This window comes from Nilaparvata lugens, chromosome X (genome assembly GCF_014356525.2).
Source record: "Nilaparvata lugens isolate BPH chromosome X, ASM1435652v1, whole genome shotgun sequence".
Taxonomy (NCBI): Eukaryota; Metazoa; Arthropoda; class Insecta; order Hemiptera; family Delphacidae; genus Nilaparvata; species Nilaparvata lugens.
Genome location: NC_052518.1, coordinates 103,984,791 through 104,003,404, shown reverse-complemented (window position 1 = coordinate 104,003,404; position 18,614 = coordinate 103,984,791). Strand labels below are relative to the sequence as shown.

The 18,614-nt window shown below is 34.1% G+C and overlaps 1 protein-coding gene across 10 annotated transcripts in view; it reads right to left on the bottom strand.

Annotated features, from left to right (window-relative positions):
- Nucleotides 1-16,927, bottom strand: part of LOC111044940 (phosphatidylinositol 4-phosphate 5-kinase type-1 alpha) — a 153,881-nt gene extending 136,954 nt beyond the window's left edge. For 8 of the 10 annotated variants that reach the window (XM_039442921.1, XM_039442919.1, XM_039442924.1 and 5 more), the window contains exons 1-3: nt 16,604-16,920; nt 15,843-15,871; nt 6,876-7,004 (exon numbers count right to left, since the gene is read on the bottom strand). In XM_039442921.1, the coding sequence (XP_039298855.1) occupies nt 6,876-7,004; nt 15,843-15,871; nt 16,604-16,712 (267 nt within the window). In that variant the 5' untranslated portion in view covers nt 16,713-16,920. Of the gene's footprint in view, nt 1-6,875; nt 7,005-15,842; nt 15,872-16,603 lie in introns of all 10 variants that reach the window. The other 2 variants (XM_022330206.2, XM_022330212.2) reach the window with 1 other exon arrangement.
- Between the last annotated feature and the right edge of the window lie 1,687 nt (nt 16,928-18,614).

Genomic DNA, 18,614 nt, shown 5'->3' with positions numbered 1-18,614 from the left:
AAATATTATTATGATATCCTGAAGTCGATGGAGGCAGTTCTGACTTTGTCGTATCTATAGTGAGGTCCACGTTATAATGGCAGTGGAGAACGCTTTACCGATTCTCTGCCGTGCCACTACCTTCTATAGAGGATAACTGATACAGGTATATCTGATGTAATATCAACTGGTCGTTCTTGTTTTTCGACAAATCAATTCTATTTTTCAATGATTAAATGGTAATTTTTAATTATTGAGATTGAATATTTAATAAATTATGTAGTTATAACTCTACATTGTTGAAAAAATATCTGACAACTTTACGGGGCTAGAAAAAGATAGCGCTAACTGCTTCGTCAAATGATAGACAATGATAGCAACACCAATTTTAATCAAATACAGCCATTATAACGTGCACCTCACTATAGTATTGTAATTTGATAAATGTAAGAATTTTTCTTGTTTTCAACAGCATGAGTAAGAAACTAGATAAAAATGAACCCCAGTTACAAGATCACATTCAGTCATCATTGAAGAGTATGAACAGTCTTCAATTAAATTATTTAACCGATATGCTTCAGCACGCACAATTTAGTACTTGCCATGAAAATTGAGCTTAGTGTATATTATAGGAAGAATCAAAAGGCTTTAATGAAATATAGTAATAAGTATACTGATAATGGATCTAACAATATTAAATAGTATACTTCATAACAAATAAAATAAACCCAGTAAATTACAAATTACAATACAGCCCAGTTTACCCACACTTATTCAACTATAGTCAACCGCACGAAAATAGTCCTATGAAAATTGGAACCGTTGAGTGCTTCCCCACCCATAGAGCCATAGTTGCCAATTCGTCAGATGCATTATAAAAATATTAATTAATTCTCATTTATAATCAGCTGTGGACAACGTTGATCATTTCTTGTTTGGCAACTTTGCACTCATCTGTTCCAATTTCCATCGGACTATTTTCGTGCGGTTGACTGGAGAAGTTCGAACTAACCGTATCGATCGAACACAAAAAAGAGTTTGAAAGAACATTGAAGTTTTAAGTTTTCCAAACTATGGTAACTAAGACAGTTGTATTCCATTTTCAAGTAAAATGTTAGACTTTAATATCATTAGCCCTGATCACAAAAGTCTGTTAAATTTTAACCGTGATTAAGTGCTATAGGCCTAGTAGAATTCTATACAAAACACTGATCAGACCAGTGGCCACCTATGGTGCTGAGACGTGGACGCTGACTAGTAGAGAAGAGCAAGCATTGCGTGTTTTTGAGAGAAAAATTGTAAGGCGTATCATGGGACCAGTCAGGACAGAATATGGGTGGCGAATCAGAAATAATGAAGAGATTGCCAATTTCATGGGACCAGAAGATATTATACGAGTTATAAAGGCGCAACGCTTGAGATGGTTGGGGCATGTCCAGAGAATGGAACACTGCAGACTACCGCATAAGTTGTTAAAAAGTGAAATGATTGGTACGCGTAGAAGAGGAAGGCCCAGGAGGAGATGGCTGGAGGATGTGAGTGCCGATTTGCGTGTTTTGGGCATCAGAGGATGGGAGAATGTGGCGGAGAGGAGAGACGATTGGAGGCGAATTGTGCAGGAGGCCAAGGTCCACATCGGACTGTAGCGCCAGTGAAAGTAAAGTAAAGTAAAGTAAGTAGGCCTAGTAGAATTAGAACAGCCTTCGACTTTGAGGGATATGCGGAGCAGGGAGATGGAGTACCATTTCAGCCAATTAGAGTAATGAATAATCATAGAATGAAGCGCGGTTACCAAGTTGACGATCAGACTCAGTTGATGAGGTGCTTTCAGAGAGGAAACTGGGTACCTATAAGTATCATGAGGTGTTAAACACTCACTGAAGACTGTCCGCTGTAGTACGGCAACATCGTCACCGGTGTATCCCTACGTTTTGCTGCTCCGCATATCCCTTCAGGTCGGATACTCTTTTAATTCGACTATTGTAAAGTAAATTGAAGTAAAAATAAATTTACTTATTACCGTTTACCGTCATTTAATCACCGTTAAATTACTTTTTACAGCAATTTAACCACCGTTAAAATTCAACAGACTTTTGTGCAACTGGGCCTTTATATTTTTGAATTCATCAACTCATGTTTGCCGTACGCTCCTTAGGACATAAGTTAGAAATATTAAGCTGATGAGTAAGCATCTACACATGGCAATGATATTCAACTAAGCCTATGACTAATAAGTAAGCATTACAAGGTGACTAATGATACAACTGTACTGTTAAATTATGTAAAAAAACTTCGGTTTTAAAACCGAGGAAACTTTTACAAAGAATATTGGAAACGAGACGGGGCTGCCGAAAACATAAATGGACAGATACAAGTTTTAGTGACCCTTTAACGGTAACTTATTGTTTTAAATTTCGACATTTTCGTGGTCTAATTTTCATGAATCACATTTCCAACTCGGCGGAATATATTGGTGGACCATTCTGGTTACCTGAAGCTGTAAAGCAGCGGTAGCCTACATGATTGAATGATAAACATACTATATCAATAAATACAAATTTAGTTAGATAAAACCTGAAATTGATCAGTTGTGACCTGAAAACTCTGACACCAGATCTGAGCCAGCCAGGTCACTCGATATTATTATTATATTATTAGTTAGATATATTATATTGTTTACTTATCATAGATATCACTAGTACCCTCTTTATATTTTTCTATTTGAATACAACTAGTTTTAGTACTTATCATTTTTAATTTCCAAAATGAATTATTATTTTGCTAAACACATATTTTACATCAATTTAGCAGCTGGCTTATTTTATAGTTTAATACCAAATATTAGGTTTTACGATTTACATATGCTAAGTCTTGAAACATTTTCAGCCTCTGGATTATTTCAGATTTTCAAATATTGTGTTACTAGTAGTTCTGTGAACCGTAGACCTCACGCAGTATTCTCATCCACAAGTACCTGATTGAAACTATAGACCTTATGGAAATACAGCAATAGACTGGCTTCTCCACACATCTGTATAATCACTTGTCAGCTGATTTATGATGAATAATTCTATTGTCTGATATTTACGGTAATATTGGCATATGAAGGAGGCTCCTTTCTCCTTTTATATTATCCTTGAAATGCAAAATTTTCAAAAACCTTGTATATACGTCGACGCGCAATTTAAAAAGAAACATACCTGTCAAATTTCATGAAAATCTATTACCGCGTTTTGCCGTAAATGCGCAACATAAAAACATATAAACATTTAAACATTAAGAGAAATGCCAAACAGTCGACTTGAATCTTAGACCTCACTTCGCTCGGTCAATGATTTTCAACACAGGTAAGCATAATTCATTATGACAATTGAAAATGACATGAGTGCTGAAACTAGCTGTGTTTAAATAAAACAGTATAAAGAGGGTACTATTGATTTCTATAATATTATTAAACAATGTAATATCATAGAGAAACAATAGCATAAGTAGATATGGTATAGGGCGTTTATGTCGCAACTTTTACTGTTATCTCAAGCCGATAGTCCACGTAGTTCTTTCTCGTGAAGCTTCATGATGCTGGTAGTCTCTCATATTGTGCCGTTCATACACTCTTACCCGGTCAAAACAGTAAAAATCGACAATAATCAACAGTAATCGGTTTGAGATAACAGTAAAAGTTGCGACATAATCGCCCTATACCAAGGGATATCTACTTACGCTATTGTTTCTCTATGGTAATATATTCAACTAAATGTGGATCATCGATATAGTATGTTTATCATCCAATCACTGAAAGTATAAAGAGATATCTATAATAATTGAACATTTCTAGTAGCCCAATTAAAATACTTTATCAGATTTTAGTAAATGAGACTTATATGTAGAGATTTGTATTGTGTACATACATTTTCACTTCAGCTCCTTGTCGTCATGTAACCTCAAGACTCGTGTTGGGGACCTCAAGTAAAACCGTCAAGAAAGCTGAGCGCACACTGGACTTTCGATGTTTCGAAGACTCGGTGTATGAAGACTTGTGAATGAATACCCCGCTTTGGTAACTGTCCTCACGACCACTAGACGGCGGTAGTGTATAGTCTAGACACCAGATGACCGCTAAACGACTTCCGTACGATAAAGTTTGACAATCGATGAGTGTGTAAAGACACACTCATTTCTTCGCGCCACTATTCAAATTTGATTGTACTAACTTTTATCGTACGTCTAAAATCGACGTGTTTGTAAAGCTAGCCACACACATCGATTTTTTGACGTCCTTATAAATTCTATAAGATTAAACGGAACTTGACAAACATAATCTGTTTAATCTAATATTATTCATAAGGACCAAAATGCACCCATTAAAAATGTGGATGGTACGTGGGCTAGAGACAATAAACAAAAATCAGCTAGGTTTGCAAATCATCTGGAGAACATCTTTAAAACTGATGACAGCTATGATGATGATGAACATCTGCCACATACTGTTCAAGAATCAGCGAGGATCACACCAGTCACTGTAATTGAAATGGAAAATATGATCAAGAGTAGCATCAAAACCAGGAAGGCACCAGGGTTTGATCTCATAACTGGAGATGTATTGAAACAGCTTCCAAGGAAGGCTCTCTTGAAGCTTACATTCCTCATAAATACATCTTTTAGGCTGAGATATGTCCCAGATTACTGGAAAGTTGCAGAAGTCATCATGATTTTAAAGCCTGGAAAAGCACCACAAGATGTTACATCTTAAAGGCCAATCTCTCTCTTACCTGTAATCTCAAAACTATTTGAAAAAATGCTCTTGAAAAGATTAAAGCCAATTATAGAGAGTAAGAAGTTGATACCAAAACATCAATTTGGATTTAGAGAGAAACACACCACCATAGAGCAAGTCCACAGAATCACCAATTTAATTGAGATGGCTCTTGAAGAGAAGAAAATTTGTAGTGCAGTATTCCTGGATGTTGCCCAAGCATTTGATAAGGTGTGGCATAGAGGCCTATTAGCAAAATTGAGAACTATGCTTCCAGTTGAATACACTGAAATATTGGAGTCATATTTAGTGGGAAGATATTTCAGAGTCAAGCAGGAAGACGCCTATTCAGAGCTAAAAGAAATTGGAGCAGGAGTACCTCAAGGTAGTGTTCTTGGGCCAATTCTATATATACTGTTTACTAGCGATCTACCTGAGTTGGATACAGTGGCAACATTTGCTGATGACACGGCTGTACTAACTCTGGGCGACAACAGTCAGGAATCTATGAGGAAACTTCAAGATGCTGCTGATGAAATCTCCAGTTGGGCTAAACTGTGGAAAATCAAAGTGAATGAGACCAAGTCTGTCCAAGTCAACTTCACAAACAGAAAATGTGAGCAAATTCCCCTAGCCATCAATGGTAAACCTGTTCCATTTGCTAACGAGGCCAAATACCTAGGCATGACTCTGGATGCAAGGTTGCGTTATATAGAAAAATATACTGGTTGATAGGCCGAAATTCTGCTCTTTCAACTTACAACAAGATCCTCATCTATAAGCAAATCCTGAAACCAATATGGATGTATGGAATCCAACTCTGGGGCTGTGCCAGCAAGAGCAACGTCGATGTAATCCAACGATTCCAGAACAAAGTTTTGAGGAACATCGTCGATGCTCCAAGATTCAGCCGAAACGCCGACATTCACAGAGACCTGGAGGAGGAGTTCGTTGCAACAGAGATTGGGCGCTTCGCACGCAAGCATGCAGATCCAACGGCATGAAAATGAAGAAGTCAACACACATATGCTGCGCAGATTGAAGTGGACCAAACCCTTCGAGTTGTGTGGTGTTGTGGAGTGAAAATGTCAAAAGCAAAGCAGTGTTGATAGTGTGAATGTGTATATTATAATACATGATACTTTATTTATATATATTACTATTATTATCTATTGTTAATTCCAAGTTAGTTGCTAGAAGTAGTAGTCCTGGTGAGAACTACCTATCTTATTAATATTTAACCCATTATTATATTAGGAAAAAATTGCTCATTAGTCTTTCTAGACTAGATTGCAATGGGATTTGAAAAAAAAAATAAGGACAGCAGAAAATCGAACGTACAAAAATCGATGGGTGTGTAACTGGCTTAACTAGTCTAAAGTAGGGTTTACATTAGTCAAGTATACTTGAATTCAAGTTTTTTAACGTTTGAGTTGTATGGGAGATTTTGAAAAATTGAACTCAGAAGTCAAGGTTACTTGAATTCAAGTTTTCATAACCTCAAAAGTATACAGTTATGGATTTAAAAATTTCATCAATCTCAAAATGTTCTTCTTACTTTTCTTGCATCATACTTTTCTATTTACTTAATAATAATACTGAGGGTGATGCCCACATAAGCTCTTAGGCTTGTGCGTGGGTAATGAGTGAGAGCGATGCCCACATAAGCTCTTACGCTTGTGCGTGGTTAATGAGTGAAAGAAAGGGATGATGATGATGATGAGAGATGACGACTACTTTTTAGGTAGACGGGACCGACGGCTTATCGTCTCCTCCGAAATACGGGGTGGCCGTATCTATGTGACTGTGCTGTGGTCAAAAACCTTTGCCCCGGTCGACTTGTTTTAATACATTCTACATTGACTGACAACTGTTTTTATATACTTTTCCCATTTGTAGGTTGGATTGTACCTTCAAGATTCAAGTTGAATCCAAAAGGCAAGCTAATCACTTATTAAGATAACAATTTACACTTGAAAAAGAACCAAATCTTCAATTGAAAAAATATACTTGTGGAATAATACCCAGAGGGCTGGTAGTGTGGTCCCGTCTCGTTTTCAATAAAACCCATAACAAAATATGAGTAGGTTATTAAGATTAACGTCAAATAGAAATACAAATTACAATAATTTATTGTTCTTACCTTTTTGTACGTTACTTCTCCACCAGTTCCAACTCTACGATGTCCAAGCTTTTTCTCTCTTTCTGACTTCAATCTTGAGATTCCTGTCATGTTGGATGACGTTCCAGCACTATTGGCAGTCATTACACCCTGTCACAAAAAAAAAATTGTCACATAAACTTATTTATGGAATAAAAAAAGTACAGCCATAACATAACCAGCTGGCCAGTTCAAAATCATGAAAAGGCGCAAAAATTCAAGACAGCCCTCAAAACTCTAGTTGATGTGGCTGAACTCTCACAATTTTTTAGGAAGATGCGGCTTGTGGCAATTGAAAGAGCTCTTGAATGACTATATAATGTGTGAATTTAAACAAAATCGTTGGAGCCGTTTTTCAGAAAATCGCGAAAATCATGTTTTATTCATCATTTAGGCCTTCTTCTCAGTCAACTGGTATCACATGTGATCGACATTGTTCGTGTCGCATCCTTTGTCCTCAAGGATGTTATGTAGTCAATTTTTTACCAATTTAATATAATTTTTCAATTATAAATTCATGTAGTAAATTTATCTCCGATTCATTCCGTTTCTAGAGGATTGAGTAATCCTGTTCACAAGCTAGCGTAACACAAATTCAGACCAATAAACAAAAAACACTTTTTTGATCTCAGGGGGCATCAAAACGGTTATTTTTTGGAAAGCAATACTTTCGTTAACTGGGTAAAACACTGGGTAAAGGTCTTTGCATGCAGTATTTTATTTCGTGCATTAATTATAGTGTATTTTTGTAAAACAGAGTAGCTGTGCTAGATTACATTTCATCATCCTATAATGAGAATTAATACAATTAGTATTATCAGCAAATTTCATATTTATTTGGTTAAAAAGTTGTCTTAAGTATTGTTTTATTATTCTTATTTGCTATCTTTTTTTTTAGTTTTGTGCACTGTTCTGTTGTTGTAAATTGGATGCGAAATAAAGAATCTTATCTATCTATCTTAAAAAGTGTAAAGAAAGTAGGAAATAGTATATTTCGCACCTAGGGCCGAAAATGAGACTTTTCCGGCTCGAAATCGGTTTTCAAGTCCGAGGCCGTAGGCCGAGGACTAGAAAAGATTGAGAGCCGGAAAAACATTTTTGCCCATGGTGAGAACGTTATTTTTCGCCACACAGAAAAATAAACAATAAATAAATATGAGAATAATTGTTTATTAGACACTTCCGAAAGCAAAACAGGAAGGACATAGCTCTAGCAATCTGAGGTAATCTGAATATCAGGAAATTGTCCAAGTATTTTTATTTTTTATTCTGATTTGTCTAAATAACCTAAAAGATTATGTTCAATTATGTTCTTTTTCGCCACACAGAAAAATAAACAATATAAATATGAGAATAATTGTTTATTAGGCACTTCCGAAAGCAAAACAGGAAGGTCATAGCTCTAGCAAATCTGAGGTAATCTGAATATCAGGAAATTGTCCAAGTATTTTTATTTTTTATTCTGATTTGTCTAAATAACCTAAAAGATTATGTTCAATTATGTAAGAGGTTCAGTTTATAGTTGTTATTCTTCCAAATGACTATAAGATGATATTATTATAAATGTTTTGATTCTTGAATAATAAACACAAATAATGAAAAGTTTTTTGATCAGCTGTTTTAGCACACTTGAAATTTGGCCAATCTGAATGTCAACGTCAACAATGCTTGTTGTCGTTGACTTCGGAATTTTAGGTTAGAAGTTCTATCCTACTCTGGAAATCGAATTTGAATAGTTTATAATATATATTTTATCTGTATTTCATTCATCCAAATAAAATGATAGTATCTTATTGCAGAATACTTATTCAATTTTAGAAGCATAATCTGATTCCGTTTCATAAACCATTTTGTAAACACGTTCACATCAAATCAGAATCAGCTGACTTCAAGGTTATTTTACAGCCCTAGGGCCGTAAAACTTTTACCGGCCTGGTCAGAAAACAATCATTTTCGGCCTCCATATGACACACGAAAACCAGCTCATTACATCCAAGTGGGGCGAAAACACTTTTTCGCCCCACTTGGATGTAATGAGCTGGTTTACGTGCGTCATATGGAGGCCGAAAGTGATTGTTTTCTGACCAGGCCGGTAAAATTTTTACGGCCCTAGGGCTGTAAAATAACCTTGAAGTCAGCTGATTCTGATTTGATGTGAACGTGTTTACAAAATAGTTTATGAAACGGAATCAGTTTATGCTTCTAGAATTGAATAAAGTTTTTGTAATAAGATACTATCATTTTATTTGGTTGAATGAAATACAAATGAGATATTATAAACTATTCAAATTCAATTTTCAGAGTATAATAGAATCTAACCTCAATCCTCCTAGTAAAGCGTTTATCACGGAGCATGGTGGATAAACGGAATCATTTTATGCTTCTAGAATTCAATAAAGTATTCTGTAATAATATACTATCATTTTATTTAAATGAATAAATACAGATAAGATATATATTATAAACTATTCAAATAATTCGATTTTCATAGAAGGATAGAACTTCTAACCTAAACTTCCATTGACATTCAGATCACATCAGATTGGCCGAATTTCAAGTGTGCTAAAACAGCTGATCAAAAACTTTTTCAAGTGTGATAAACCAGCTGATCAAAAACTTTTTCAAGTGTGATAACCAGCTGATCAAAAACTTTTCATTATTTGTGTTTATCATTCAATAATTAAAACATTTATAATAATATCATCTTATTGTCATTTGGAAGAATAAAAAGTATAAACTCAACCTCTTACATAATTGAACATAATCTTTTAGGTTATTTAGACAATCAGAATAAAAAATAAAAATACTTGGACAATTTCTTGATATTCAGATTTGCTAGAGCTATGACCTTCCACTTTTGCTTTCGGAAGTGCTTATAATAGACAATGAGAATAATTATTATTCTCATATATATATTGTTTATTTTTCTGTGTGGCGAAAAATTACGTTCTCACCATGGGCAAAAATGTTTTTCCGGCTCTCAATCTTTTCTAGTCCTCGGCCTACGGCCTCGGACTTGAAAACCGATTTCGAGCCAGAAAAGTCTCATTTTCGGCCCTAGGTGCGAAATATACTATTACGGATACAATGGGCCTCCAAACGTACAGAACTCGTTAAATTCGCCCAGCTTTATGGATTTGTGAAGGCATTACTTTCCTACCTACGGTAGGAGGGCAAGGAAAGTAGAATTTATGAGATCCGTCTCAACTGATACTCAGATTAAACTGAGTAAAAAACTCTTAACGGACGGATGGTCATCACAAGCCGAGCAAACACAATTAAAAACTTGGAGATCATTTTTTGATTGAATAAAATACACAATTTTAACGCTAAATACCTTTTCAAAACTGTCGAATATTCTACAGAGACACATATTACACCACTTTCAGGACTGAACAATAATCATCAACAGCGCATCGTTCATAGCATTTCTAGACTAAATCATATTTACGTAGATAACATAGATAAGCTAGTGTTTTCTAATTTATTTCCATTATGTAGATAAGCTAGTGTTACGAATAGAGATAGACCATAAGGTTCCAAACACCGCATAATCAATTCATTTGATAGAATAATATATTATGAGAAATGAATGGATGAAGAGAAAACAAGTTCAAATAAAAATCGCAGTTAAAATAAAGACCATTATTCACAAAACGTAATCCAAAGTCTATCTTTAATCGAATCACAAATATATCATTTGATATTTTTCGAATAATCTTAGTTATTCGATAAATACTTCACTATTTTGATTTTCATACAAAACTTGGCCAGCTTATTTTCTATGCACCAATATTTTATTTCTGCTACATTAAAGTTGATCCAATAAAGTTATATTGATTATCTTATTCCAGATTGAAACAGACTGGGGTCATCTAACATGGATCAGCTAATGAAAATGGAATTAAAATATTCTTTGATTGGCGGAGTTAAGAGTTGAATTAAATAAAATTTAATAAATTTTATTTAATTATTTGGCGAAGTTTAGACTTTCAAGGCCTCTCTACTACTCAACTACTACTCTCATAAAATCGAGATCATTGATTAAGCGAGATTATGAAGCAAAATGTAAATAATGACACCAGTGAAGAATTTCAATCGAAGATCAAAAATTATCATTTTCACGAGTAATTATTGGTAAACAAAATCTAGGCTATCTATTCAATAAGTCGTATCAGATACTGTTTTTGGTGAGATATAGTAATATTTATCCATGAGGAAACACTAGAATATAACCAAGAATATCACCAATTTATTGAAAAATTGCATACATGTTCCCAACACCTATGATGACACCATGTAGGCGTCCATTTTCAACAGTCTTGACTGAATTTCGTTGTTCAAAACATAAAAATAGAGTGCTAATTAATCATTGATTTCAACAACAGAATTAATTGACTTGAGGAGTAAAAAATAAAGACGTTTCGTCTTGTAGGGGTATTTTTATAATACGATTGTAAAGTGCATTTCGGAGAATAAAAAGTGGTTTGATTTGATTTGAATGAAGTGAATATGGAAATATTTTCACTCGCTGGAGAACTCCAAAATAGCTTATCACATAACGTAACCCAAACAATTCGCATGAAGAATTGCATGATCGCTTAATCGCATGATATCTGCTGGTGCTGGCTCCAGACATGCATCATTCGGCAGCACCGATTGTTCGGCGAACTATCTGTCTTGCTATTTACCTATTAACGAGCAGACATCTACACACATGCGCGGTTTGCCGAGCACCTATTTGTTCTGGGAATAGCAAATAATCGTCAACCGAACAGTATCGAATATTTATTTCGATAATATTTACATTTTTTCCTGATATCTTAATTTTTCATATTCACAGCTTCTTCATGATATTAACTTAAAAGTGATTGATATTAATTACTCAAGGCTGTGCAAAGGCTAAAAATAAACTTTCTACTCGTGATATTTTTCAAAGTTTTTCGATTTGTATATCATCAAGCTATCAACAAAATGAAAGAGTTTTCTTATGAAAACATTTTTTTCCGATCATTACTTTTTGAAATATGAGCGCCTGAAGTTTGAATTTTTGGGACAGAACATTTCAAATTCGGTAAGAGATAAATCCATGAGATTTAGAGGATATATTTATCATGGTATTGTTGATCTAGTAGAACAAAAATTTTCTGAAAATATCAATTTTTGAAAAAGTTATTCAATTTACCAAAATAACTCAACTAAAAGTTATTTTTAGTAAATTGAATAACTTTTTCAAAAATTGATATTTTCAGAAAATTTTTGTTCTACTAGATCAACAATACCATGATAAATATATCCTCTAAATCTCATGGATTTATCTCTTACCGAATTTGAAATGTTCTGTCCCAAAAATTCAAACTTCAGGCGCTCATATCTCAAAAAGTAATGATCGGAAAAAAATGTTTTCATAAGAAAACTCTTTCATTTTGATAGCTTGATGATATACAAATCGAAAAACTTTGAAAAATATCACGAGTGGAAAGTTTATTTTTAGCCTTTGCACAGCCTCAACGATCATGTACAGACTGTAATAAAATATAAATATCATCTATAAAATTAACATATAAGAAACATTTATTAAAATGTATGAATACAGGGCTACTTTCTTGTATCTATAAAATAGAATTATAGTACCCTTTAAAATTTATAAAATAATAAAACAAGAAAACAATTTGTATTCTATATTCTATAAATACAAATATTTGTATTCTATTGAATTCTATGGTACTATAATTCTATTTTAGTTATGTAAGGTAAATATATATTTATTAAATAAAATAGAATTATAGTACCCTTTGAAATTGATAAAATAATAAAACAATACTACAATGTTTTATTATTTCATCAATTTTAAAGGGTACTATAACTCTATTTTATAAATAAAGAAATATTTACCTTATTTAACGAAAATGTAGATCCAAATCCAAAACCAAACAACAAAATTATCCAAACACAAAGCCGAATGTTTGGATGAGGCAAAGTTCGCATTTTGCCAAACATTTGTCTAGTTTGATGTGTGCAAGAGAACGGGAAACAACGAGCACGACAGCTAACTGCTTGTCGAATAGACAAACACTACTCGCGATTCGGCAAGTCGCAGCTCGTTGTTTGCCGAATAACGCACTTTATTCAAAAGAACACATGTCGATATTTTATTTGTAGAACAGCTGTTTTGACAACTTTTAAAAAATCCTCAAATTTCATAATTCAAACAAAGGAAAATGTATTATGAAAACAATAACAATAGTATAATCGTAGTTTTAATTATTTAGCCGCCAATCGGCATAATTTTATTCCCCTAAATTATCCTCGTTTAAGAATGAGGCTTATAGATCAATAAGCAAGGAAAGTTGTGTGAGTGTACCACACCAGATGTTTTAAATTTAATCCTTCAAGTATCCTACAATGCAAAAAATGAATACATTTATTTATTTATACATACGATATCATTCTCAACTATGAATGATTGGGAAAGGAACAACAGGCTTTAACCCCAAAACTGGTCCTTTCCCAAATTTAGATAGAAATTGTCCAAAAATGGGTTGAATACTGAATGATAAAAAGAAAAGCAAAGCTTCAAGCAAAATTAATAATAATAACTGAGATTATAAAGAGTGGAAATGATTCGAAGAGTTAAAATCCATGGCAAAAGTTTTAAAAAAATGTGTAGGCTTGAAATGATAAGGAGACAATGTTTCTGAATCACGCCTCACACAGGGATAATGCTATCTTTTCTCTATGATAGGAGCTTCCACTCTAGTAAAGTCCACGTTATAAAGGCAGTATTTTATTAGAAATGGTGTTGATATCCTTGTCTATCATTCGACAAAACAGATAGTGCTATCTTTTTCCAGCTCCGCAACGTTGCCAGTAGGTTTTTTAATTATTAATCAAAAATCTATACCATCTCAATTCATTATTTAATCATTTAACAATATATTTTTTGTCGAATAAAATATTATTGATAGTTTTAAACAAGAATGAACAGTTAGTATTACATCAGATAATCGGTATCAGCTATCCTCTATAGAAGGCAAGTGGCAAGACTGAGAATCGGCATCGCTGTTCTTCTATCTTTTTGCACTGCCATTATAAAACGGAAATCACTATACATTATTAATTTTATTATTATTATTTATTTATTTCAAATTCTCAATCCATAATTGGCACAAAGATGAATGTATACTGACTGAACGTCAAGTATACCTTCTGTTTTTAATTTATATTATTGAGGATTATTCACACATAAGCATTTTGCCTTTGACTGGATGATTTGATGAGATGATCAAGTTGGTGAAAAGTTATATTTGACCAGGTTTGACACGCGAAGAGCGCTCAAAGTAGGTATGGATTAGAGTTGTGTGCGCAGTAAGGTTTATTTGAGGAGGACATTATGCTTCATAAATTTTATTTATTGAAATTCATTTGCCCTAGAAAAATTCTGAGATCTGTTTATTTCGCTATTGCAAATAGCAAGCTTCAATATGGGCTAAGTTGTTGGGGGGGGGGGGTGCATATAAATCAAATTTAAACTCTATATTTATTGCACAAAAAATACTAATTAGAGTGGTGACATCATTATATAGGAGAGCTCATTCATTTCCCTACTTCCAGGCCTTGGATATATTGCCTTTAAGGCATTTATATATTTTCAGGGTCTTGAGAATATTCTTTTTAAGAAGTGGTCAGATAACAGTGAATGCCCTAGTTTTCTCAAACAGATTGAGAGACAGAAATTTGGTTGTTCTTGCAAACCCTTCATGTGAAGCTTTCAAACGGTTTTACGATTACAGTGCTCCAAATTCCTTTAATACGTTACCTCTACATATTACATCCACAGGCTCACTGTAACATTTTTGAAGAAATTAAAGCACTTTATATTCAATTTCGAAGAGTTTGAAATGAGATTGAAGAGTTCTTTTTCACATAAATTCTTTTGGGAACTTCTTCTATTGCTTCCTAGGGTTCTAACAATTTTTCTGTCTCAGGATTTTTATTTATTTTTTTCATGAATGTATTATAACTTTAGTTCATATATTAATATATTAATATATAAATGTATATATTCTCAAATTCTTCTTAATTTATTTTCCTAAAATTGTATTGTAGCTTTTGGTTTCTATGAATAACTTCTTAATGTTCACTCCTTTCAATTCGTTTTCTGTAAATAGACAAAGATTTTCTGTTAAACATTTTTTTGAGGCTTCTGTCTCTTGCAAGGGTCAAATAGTTTAATTTTCAGAGTAGGTTACTTCAACTCAGCTAATAGCTTATGAAGTACTTTAATCATAACTCTGACGTTACATAATGTTTTTGTTAGTTTGTAATTATTTTCATTTAGCCTATATCAATAGAATTAGAAGATAATAATTCATTATGTATTTTAGTTTTTTATTTTTTCAAAATTATTGTACTGATTTGATAAGTTCATCCATTTTTGTTTGTAAATTGTCAGTGTTATGAATAAATTTCAATATCAATTTCAGTTAGGGTTGTGCACGGGAAGGTTAGGTTTGGTTGGTTATTTAGATTGTAGTTATATTAGATTGTAGTTTGATGATAGTTTATAAGGTTAGATTGGGTTGATTATAGTTAGGAGAGTTGTGCGCGCAGAATGTATAGGTTAGGGTTGTACCAGCGGAAAGGTTAGGGGTCAGAATTGTGTGTGTGCGCGGGAATGTTAGTTTAGGGGTTGAGATAGTGCGTGTACAAAAGCTTAGGTTTGGTCTTGTGAAAAAACAATTTATCCTTGAATTAAGAGTCGCCTTGGTAAAAAATGAAAGCTGATTTTTTTTGTCTAAAATCAGGTTTCAAGTGTAGAAAAATTCTGTGAAAAATACCCAATGTGGTCGTTATGAATTATATTTCAAATTCTATCAATTAGGAATACACATAGCTTAGCTGATGACTATAGTTGAATGAAGGTGAATAAAAACCATAGCTACTTACATCTTCTTTCTTGCCGTCTCCTTGGCCTTCTGAAAAAAAACAGATGCAACAATTTAATTTCAACTTCCTCCACGAAAATATTGAATACAATAATTTGTAATTTATTGCAAGCTTTTAATATATTTGACACAGACTCTTGAGTTTTCTGACAGACCACCGCCATATTACTAAATTATGAGCATCTTTGGAAAATTGCAGATCGATACTTGCTCTAGAAAAATACTGCAGCCTTTCATGAATCCTGTAATCGATCCAGAATCGAATCCAGTAACTCAACCAAAAAACATGACATTCATAAACGATGATAGACATGATTGAAGGTCTTCAACTGAGCTTCATATTTGTGACCTCTCATTGAGAAATACTCAGTAACGGCGAATCGTTTCCATCAATGAAATACTTTGGAAAAATTACTCGGTTAATAAGTAGAGTAACTTCTTCAAATTAAATTCCCTGAAGGTACATTGTAGGTTATGATTATCCAGCATCACAATCTCGTTAATATGATAGACAATGGCTCCACAAGAGGGTGTGACCAAAAACTTTGTAGCTTGTAATAGGAATTGAAACATGATTTTAATGAAATCGATTATTTATTTCAATGAAATATAGTATTGGAATTGAAACAAATTGCAAGTGATGAATTTAAAACAAAATTAAATGTAGGTACCGTTATGAATTAGTAGGTAGTGCATATGTTCAAAAATGCTAGGGCATAGAAATACCGATAATGTAGAGAAAAATATTAATAAAAGACTTACCTTCTTTTTCGCTTTCATCATCTCTCGGGTCCATTGAATTTCCTTCGATTTTAAACTTATTGAAAGCGTCCACAACTTCAATTTCATCTACACAGTCTCCAGAAGCCATTTTGGGAAACACTAATTTACAAGAATGGGCCTTGCTAATTGTAATAAGAACTTTACATTTTATTAGAATGATAATTTACAACAAATACACTAATGCATTATTATCTAAAAACAATCTCCAAGCAAATTTAGACCTTATGAAGCACATTGACATGACAGTACAAAACTTGGAATCTACATGAACATTCGATCACAGCCTTCCATCTCAGCATCACTACCAACCTAATAAAATACATTTAATTATTGATTCTTCTGCTCATAACAGTAGGTCACGTAAAAAAATATCTCAATCCATATGAATAAAGCGAGATAGGATTAGATTTATCAAATAACGTTCAAAAATAATGTTAAAATTTTATAAGATACGTTACCGGTATAATACTTCAATCATTTCTATAGAATATGAATCACTGTTGCCGCTGCTACAGCTATGTGCCACCAAATTCAAACTTTCATTTTGCCGCAGGATTTCAAGTACAGAATTAGAAGTAAACAACTTCTAATTTTGTTAATAAAAACAAAATTTGTTCAAGTATTTTGTCATAAACATAATTTTTTGCAATTCTTTATTTATTCATTGATCTAATTTAATAGTTAAAACCTTTATAACTTTGGTGCAGATTCACTTCTAAGATTTCCAAATTCATATTGCATTCAAGTCAACATTGATAGCAATAAATCAATTTGTTGATCACTTATTAGATCATTTATTAAATTATTATAACTTATTAAGCTCTTCATTAGAATACCAGGCTGTGGAATCAAGTGTCCTAGCGTGCCTCAAAGTATTAGCTCTAATTGCCTACACTATATATATTATAGGGACATAGGACACCACATAAGGAACCACCAGAAATATTACAGAAATTTATCAATAAAGAACAGGTGTAACCCGCACTCCGCACATTGGCGGTTAGGCTACAGTTAGGGGCCATGATAAAAATATAGTAATTATTTATAAATTTTCCCACGATTAGCCAATTATATGTTGTATTAAATGTAGGTAGTGAAATTTACAATCAAGCACAAACAAATTTTGCATGTACAAATAACACTGTCAACAGTCAGGAGGCTATGTCTCCAGGAGTTGGAGGGTCGTCAGCAGGCTGTGTCTGCAAATGGTATAAGGTCGCGGGTGAGATTGGTGACCTGTGGGGTGCCCCAGGGCTCTGTGCTGGGGCCCTTATTGTTCCTGATCATGATAAACGATGTCGCTCTCTCCAGAAACAGGACAGTGGTATGCTATGCTGATGATACCTCATTATTGGACATCAATGGGGACTTGGCTGACCTGCATGAACTGATGCAGGCTTCAGAGGGGACCGTGGCTGACTGGTTCCGAGCAAATAGATTTTTGCTTAACAGCGAGAAGACTCAGTCCATTGTGTTCAGCCTCAAGAATGGTGATCAGTACAACTTCCCCTCGGTGAAGCTCTTGGGCTTTACAATGGATCGTAAGCTTGCTTGGGGAGATCACATTCAGGGTGTCTGTTGCAGGCTCAATAGAGTGCTGTTCCTGCTGAGGAGTCTGAGAGGTTGCATCCCGGGGGCCCATCATCGAATGTGCTACTTTGCCTACTTCCATAGCGTGATGGCTTATGGTATTACACTGTGGGGTGGTGCCGCCGAGGTAAAAAGGATACTGCTGGTGCAGAAGAAAGCTATACGAATTTTATTTGGGGCTGATTATCTGGCGAATTGCAAGCCACTGTTTGTAAGGGAGCACATTATGACAGTCTTCAACCTCTACATTTTCAGGTCTGCCATTGCAGCTTTTCGGGGACTTGTTGCCTTGCCTACCAGAGGTGACTTTCATCGGCATGACACCAGGAACAGACACAGGCTGAACCTCCCTTACTGTAGATTGGGGAGGACTCAAAACAGCTTGGCCTACCAGCCGGTG